Here is an 8019-nt window from a genome sequence, read left to right on the forward strand (position 1 = left end):
ACCTGCAAATCTAACACGGTGCATGTCCCTTGATGACTAGAATCACTTCAACTCATCTGTGAGCTGTGTCATGACCTTTTGTACCTAATACAAAACATCTATCCCTTGACTTTGTTCCATTTCAGGTGGGAACACGGCGCTACATGGCTCCTGAGGTCCTGGAGGGTGCCATCAACTTCCAGCGTGACTCCTTCCTACGCATTGACATGTACGCCTTTGGCCTCGTGCTGTGGGAGCTTGCTTCACGGTGCACGGCTGCCGATGGTAAGATTGAGTCTGAAACGACGGTTCCTACTGTGTTGTTTTGCTCCAGATTAATTTCAGTGTCGGACATGTGGCTCTGTCAACAGGCCCCGTAGACGAGTACATGCTGCCATTTGAGGAGGAGGTGGGTCAGCATCCGTCTCTGGAAGACATGCAGGAGGTTGTTGTGCATAAGAAACTGCGGCCCTGTCTGCGAGACTGCTGGCAGAAACATACGGTGAGAACATTCTCTATTGTTAAAGTTTATGAGGACACCTCATACAGTGGTAGGAGTGGCACCCAGTGTGGTGTTCAGATGGTCGTCTACATACGTTGGTTGTAATATTTAGTAGTTATTCTGTCATCTCAAACAAGATTGGTCGTTCTCCTCTGACCTCTGGCATCAATAAGGCATTTTCACCCAGAGAACTGTCCCTCACTGGATATTTTCCTCTTTTTCGGACCATTCTCTGTTAACAATAGAGATAGATGTGCATGCAAATCCATGTAGATTAGCAGTTTCTGAAATACTCAAAAGTCAAAGGTCATTTAAATCACCTTTCTTCTCCATGCTGATGCTCATTTTGAACCTCAGTTGCTCGCCTTGACCTTGTGTACCTGTTTACATGCGTTGAGTCACTGCCATGTGATTTTTTTGGATGAGATACTTGCATCAATAATCAGTTGAAAAGGTGTAAAGGTGAGGGTATAACCATTAAAATCATTTAATAGTTACTTTAGTTAAATACAATGTTGTAGAAAATAATCAAAATTAAATTTGTAATTTGCCTCTTTTTTTAGAAGATAAATAAAAAAAAAACGTTATAATGAAAAGAGATGATAGAATGAGCAGAGAAGGCTGTGAACGGCCGTGACACTGATCCACTTCTCTCCCCCAGGGTTTGGCCATGCTCTGTGAAACCATCGAGGACTGCTGGGACCACGAGGCTGAGGCCCGCCTGTCCGCCGGCTGTGTCGAGGAGCGCATTGGCCAAATGCAGCGCCAGGCCCCCGTCATCGGCCCCGAGGAGATCGTCACTGTTGTCACCATGGTGACCAACGTGGACCTCCCACCCAAGGAGTCCAGCTTATGATTGGCCAATCGGTTGACACCAGACGAGCATGGAGAAACATGGATCAACACGAGGGGATGAACAGCCGACCCTGGTTGGTTGGCGGAGTGGTTTTGATTTTTATTTTTTTTTTCTCCTTTATTTACATTTTCCTTTTGTTTTTTTCTTTTATCTTTTTGTTCTTTTAAGTGCGGGCCGCTACTCACGTTCAGGAAACACCCTGCGCCCACCTCACCACATCAGTTGATATCCACCTCATTTTGATATGTGTGCCTAAGGATTTTAACATTTTAACAAGTCAAAGCTCTCTCATGTCGAGCCAACGATTCAGGATATTTATGATGACAGACGACATCACTGAGTGACAGTGCTGACATGCTGGGACGTCGACACTCTACACTTTTATCATGTCTTGTTTTTATACACATATACACACACGTACATACACATAGGAGGGCAACCTGTTCTGCTCGGTTTTCTATGGAGAGAGAAGATCTTGCGGAGGAAATTCACCGAACTCTCAGTGCATTTTAGTGTAACAAAAAAAAGAGAAAAAAATGGAAAAAAAAAAGAAAATTACCCAGCTCTCAATGCATTTGCTGTTTTCTCGTGTGCGTTTTTTTGTTTTTTTCTCTTTTGAAGAAACGACTATCGTTCTGCCAATAAGCAACGGCTTTTGAATGTTTATAGTGTAATGCTGCTGTACATAGTGTATTATGGACCCAGACGACTTGGTAATCAAGCTTATTTTAAAGGGGGGAGGGGAGGGAGGGGTCCATTTTCAAGCATTACAACGGTTAAAAAAAAACCATAAACCTCCTTCAACCAGGTATACCTCAGTTCAGATGGACACAGTTTAAATTTAGTCCCTCCCTCAGTTCATAGTCATAGCTCCCATCTTCTCAACAACCTTGGCTCTTCATGACATCGCAACGATCCGCTGTCACCCTTGACACTCGCGGGAAACGCGAGTGGACAAAAAAGCCTTGATATGCTCGGTCATACACAGCCGTCAACACATGTGGCGCTCCCGTTTTTCCTCCCCTTTCTCTGTGTCTCAGTTTAGTTTTTGCTCCACTTTTGATTTTTGACTTTATAATAACTCTCTCCGGCTGTTTGTTTGTCCGTTTTATTCTCCTTGAGATTTTGTTCTTAGAATGGGGGAAAAGAAAACACACACACACACACACACACACACGCACCATGATGAATTTGTTGTTTTAAGTGATTATTTTCCGTTTTTTGGTTTGCCGTGTCAACTGTCAACAGAGTAGTGATATCTGTTCGCTGACAAGTCTAATTTTGGCCATGAGATGTGGATATAATAGTATATGTGTTTATTTCTCTCTGGATTAGTGTTGGGTACCAACTAATGATACCTTGTTTTTTTGGTATTAATACCGAATCAGAAGACTTAAAGGTTGTCAGACTTGTGGAGCTTATTCTTATTGTTCTTTTTTTTATTATTATTTTGTGAAATCACTTGTGTGTGGTCTGATTCTATTTTGAAAAAAAAACAGAATGACAACAACAACAACAACAACAACAAAAATCATCCAATGTGTTAAATTTTGGAAAGGTATTAGGTTTAAAAGTGCAGTTTGGAGGAAGTTTCCGGGGGATACCCAGCCCTACTTTGGAATTGCACCTGTATTTAGCTGAGCCAGCTTGCTTTTGATTTGATTGCACACATCTTTTACTTTTTTTGGATCACTATCAAGAGCCTCTGCTCTCTTTTGATACACCTCAGGAATCTTTGCTACTCACCACCTCCTTACATCTACCACTCGTTCCTCCTCATCCTTACCTGTCTTGGACTGGAGTTCTTCCTCTCTCACCAATTCTTATGCTGTCACCCTCCTGCCTCGTCTCTACATGTAAGGGTTGCTCAGCCATGCTGTTGTAAGAACAGTCCATGTAGATCCGGCTAGAGAACTAGTTTGTCGCAAACACACAGCTTGGTTGTTGCCCCATGTGTTTCTCCGTCTTTCCAAGCAAGCCAAATAAGGTCTAACTCTGACTCTGGTCATCTACTTAATCAGTCTTTCTGCTGTTTTCAGTGTTACCACCATTTTTTTCAGATTTGATTTGCCTGAGTTGGTGTTTTCTTTTGAACTGGACAGATAGGTGGTGGACATCTTGGGTCATTTGTTTCCCTGAGGTTCCCGAGAAACTGGTCAGACCTTTACTAGCTCTGAGCAACAAGCTGGGTAAAAGTACATTGCATGTCTTTCTTCAGATTTAGCCACAACCTGCTTTAAGGTAACAGATTCAGTAGTTTCCACAGTAATGTTGATGTGATTATAAAAAAAAAAAGAGAAAAGGATAAAGTGCTTGTGAATTTGCATTTTTAAGTTCCTCACACAGGACAGTCATGGTTCTGAAATCCTGCTGACACCAAAATCTCACAGCTAACCGCAGTTAAGAGGAGGGACGTCTCTTTCTCTCTTTCATCCTGGTGCCATTACTACGTGTCCGTATTAGTTACTCTTGTAGATGTCAGGCAAAACGGATGTATCTGTCATTGTTGTGAAGGTAGCAATGACATTTTTGAGTCTTGATTTCCCCTGAGGGACATTGAGCACTGGTGCCGGCCGACCTGCAGTCTCTCCTCAAGCTTTGGGATGGTTTTACAGCACGCTGTTTAAAATCAAGCATTTTAAAATCAAGTTGATGTGGATGGGAGTCTTTAAAACTTGAAGAAATGTCTTTCTGCCGACACATTTCTTATTTATAGCAGTTTTAAGTAAACACTAAGATAGAACTAACGGTAACCATGAGCCAAGTAAAACATGTCAAACACTACAATTTATTTTTTTTACAAAATTATTGTCAGAGGAGTCAGTGCAAATCTTCACACAGCAAAAATTCAAACCCGTTACTGAGCTTTATTACTTTAGATCACTCCCATGTACCTCATGTATCCCGCGATACATGCTCTTATTTACATTTGTCATTTTTCTAATACAGACTTTAAACGGCCAAACAACTTCAGGAAGTGGATGAAACATAAAATCTAAGTGTTTTTGCAGTTCAGACACACTTAACTCCTGTTACACTTCTAAAGTGAAGAGGGTCGAGAGTAATGTGACACACGCGTGAGATCTGAAGTGATCGCAACGACAACAACAACACAGCAAACCTGAAGGAAGTTCAAGCCATCATCTTGTTATTCACTCACTGTAGCACGACTACGATATTCACATCGATATCGCTTCCTTTTGCCGCTGCTGTCTTTCAGTTCGCTGCACTTCAGAAACAGCTGTGTTTGGTCCTTGAAGCTCGAACTATCAGGGACGATCAGTACTGCAAACCCCAGCAGCTCCTTAGTAAGAACTACCTCACTCACAGGGATTTCTTTTGGGGAAAAGAGCAAGGCCAAAAAAAAAAAAAAAAAAAGATTATAACCAGGCTTCTCCTTAGGAAAAGGGATTCAAATGAGCAAATTTTAATTGGGGTTAAGTTGTGGGCTTTTTTTCTCACCAGTTTGAGAAAAAAAAATTTCTAGAAAGCTTTACATGGGTGAACAGCAGCAGGAGGATTCTTTTTATCTCAGTGATTGCTGACTGGCTCAAACACACCAGTATTAGCCCCGCCTTGTTCCCCCCCACCCACAGAAGTTTGTGTCCTCAATCAGAAAATGTGTACACCAGTGTTTTAACAGCCAAGTGTTTTGTTTTTTTTAAAGCCTCCAAATGTTGGTTGGTTTCCTGCCAAAGTGTCTGATAGTGTCAACAAACCTATCAGCCACAGATAAAACTACAGAATAATGATAAAAATGTGCCAGCATTTGGTTGGTGGTTTCATCCCATGACTTTTGGTACATGATAGTGATCTTTATCTTTACAGCTTGAGTTTAAACTGCGTGTGAACAACCAGCCCAAACTGACAAATACCATTCAGGGATTCAGTACTATGCTTTTCTAAGTTCTAGCGAGTTATATGCAACCAGTGCCGCAAACTACCCTACACTTCTGTAGGATCAGCTGCAGGAGTGACTTTCAATATACACACACATACAAATAACTTGTAGCATTTTAATTTTAATTTTTTAAATTTTTTTTTTTTTTATCCGTGACCTTGCATATTGATATATGTTGTATTTATTTTTTTTTTATTTACAGGCCTGAGGTTGTGGGGATCAGAGCTCAGGTGCAACTCAGAATAATGTTGCAAGAGTTGGCACGTTTTATGGTTGCTGTCGTTGGGGGGGTTGGGGTGGGTTTTTGGTTGTAATTCAGGAAAAAAAAAAACTTTCATTGATTTTAAAAAGATATAAACTGTAACATGCTTCTTTCTATTCAGTCTATATGGACAGACGACGACCGAGAATGAATGTTCTTCAGACTCCTGGATTCCAGTATTGTGTGTATTTTGATGGATTGAGCCCCGCCCTGTGTAACTATAGAGGGCTTTGCGTTTTGGCTGGTTTCGTGTGATTGTGCCCCCCCACCCCCACCCCCGTCGCCATAGAAACCAGTAAAGCCGACGCACATGGAGATCCATTCATATACCTCTTACTTGTACAGTTGCCTGCTTGTGACAGATTAGCTTCATTAGCTTCACCGGTTCCCCCTCAGGACGTAAACTCCTTCACAAACCTGCTCCGAATCAACTCCGCATCAAAACTGACCTTTGTCATTTAAGGGCGTATGAATGGGTTTCTCAGCGTGAAAGGCTTTACGTGTTCTCTGTCTCGACCTCCTCCAGCCCAGCACCTCACATTGCTGTGCATATAAACTACCAGTGAAATGTTTGTGTCTTGTTGCCCCCACTATTTTAAGCAGTCTAGGATCTGTACAGACATGAGAACATAAATACCTGTATCAACTATATACTCTGAGCTGAATCTTTATATAAGTGCGTGTTGAACTTCAGTGTTTCCTCTACATTCATGTATGCTTTTCTTGTGTTTTTGACTCGGCAGCAGGATCCGGCCTAGCTGCATGACCGTTTTCCGATACTACGGGGGGAAAAAATTAAGTGGAGCTTTGTTTAAGCTGAAAGCTAGAGGCTCGTTGGTTTTGGAAAGAAAGAAAGAAAGCACTTAAGAAAAAAATGTCAGGTGTTTAGCCCACGGTGTTCCACAAGGAACCTGTTGGGGCCCTCTGATGGTTGCATTTTGAAGAACCCCTGAAGCTCTTTAAGAGCAATTGCAATACTCCGTATGTGATAATACAATTGTCCACTACAGGTATTTCATTCTATCATCTCAATCTCCTGCTTTCTTCTACTGTTGGTTAGAATTTTAGAGGAAACATTGAACTCCAGTGACCTCACCACCAAGACTGTCTTGGCAGCAAGATGGATTTGGTTGCTAGGCCTGAAGTTTCTACAAAAAGCAAACAAACAAAAAATAATAATAATAATAAATAAAAAAAAAAAAAACACTGAAGCATTTTGACCCCATATTTCTCGAGGCTTTCAAGTTGCATTGCTGATCCAGGATCTGACAAGGCAACCACTACTGGTAATGGTGTTCAAAGGGTTTCTGGTTTTCCCGGCAAGACAACTGTTTTAAAAAGTCTCTAAAAAAATTATGAAAATGTATTGTTTCTTCACTCCTCATACATGTGACACTATGTGTAATGTTACTGACACAAATGTGAAAATGGGACAACTGGAAAAGAAGAAAAAAAAAATCCAAAATGTACTGGGTGTTCTTGGGCGAGAGTCTCTACCAGCTCCAGGGCTTTCACCCTGACCACTGACTTTTTGAGCTCCCAGTGACGAGAGAGAAAAGAGAAATCCCTTTGCAAAACATCAAAGAATAGGAAAACCTTCAGAAACCCTGGACACGTTATCACAGAGGAGACAAACCTGATCCTTGATCAGCGCTGTGACTCCTGGCTAATGTTAGCCAGCCATCGTTTTTATCAGCTGAAGAGATCCACGTGATGTAAATAAATGTGTTTTTAGATTGTGAATGCTGTTGTTTTCCTTATTTCCCGCTGATTTAATCACATCGTCTGACTGGCATCGTGTCGCCTTAAGTTTATTTTGACAGTTTAGTTGGAATATTCGTGTAAGATACTGCAATTTGACATTGATTTAGGGGGAAACTGGGATTTTTCAACACAATTCAGCATTTAATGCTTATGTATGTACATTGTATGGTTACAAAAATACACATTTTGCATGTACATAAATATTCTAGGTTTCAGTAGCAGTTGATTTTGAATAATATACTAAAGTTAAACTGTGAGATGTTTAATAACCTTTAAATCTAAACCTGTTCAGGGCCACAAAGAGTAAATTGACCGGCCAAGTCCCTTATATGACTCATATAACATGTTAATAGACCTGATTGTTGTGTACATGTTGAGCAGAAGTTGTTTTTCGGAGTGGAGGAGAAAAATGTACTGTTAAATTACTGTTGTCATTTTTAAGGACCATCCATCCCCTGTGCTGTGATTGTGAATGATGGTGTAACTTGTCTCAGCTCTCCTGGACCAGGTGAGTATTGATGACTGCAAAAATCCACCACTAGATGGCAGCATTCAGTCGATGAAGTGAGACTCCAGCCTGTCAGACTGTAATTGTGTATTTAAAAACATCCAAACCTAAGTAAGATGTATGTATTTATGGATAAACTTTTTATAATGTATATTGTTGAATAATATCTCGATTTTATTAAAGGTTGAATGCAGCCATTTGCTTTTTCAAATATAGATTTGTTTGGGTGAATGAAATGAAAGACACA

The 8019-nt window shown here is 40.9% G+C and overlaps 1 protein-coding gene across 2 annotated transcripts in view; it reads left to right on the top strand.

The window, feature by feature from the left end:
• The window catches only part of LOC131443610 (activin receptor type-2A-like), a 41434-nt gene extending 35074 nt beyond the window's left edge, over positions 1-6360 (top strand). For both annotated transcript variants that reach the window (XM_058613385.1, XM_058613393.1), the window contains 3 exons: positions 126-264; positions 351-481; positions 1143-6360. In XM_058613385.1, the coding sequence (XP_058469368.1) occupies positions 126-264; positions 351-481; positions 1143-1337 (465 nt within the window). In that variant the 3' untranslated portion in view covers positions 1338-6360. The remainder of the gene's footprint in view (positions 1-125; positions 265-350; positions 482-1142) is intronic.
• Positions 6361-8019: the final 1659 nt, after the last annotated feature.

This window comes from Solea solea, chromosome 2 (assembly GCF_958295425.1).
Source record: "Solea solea chromosome 2, fSolSol10.1, whole genome shotgun sequence".
Lineage (NCBI taxonomy): Eukaryota > Metazoa > Chordata > Actinopteri > Pleuronectiformes > Soleidae > Solea > Solea solea.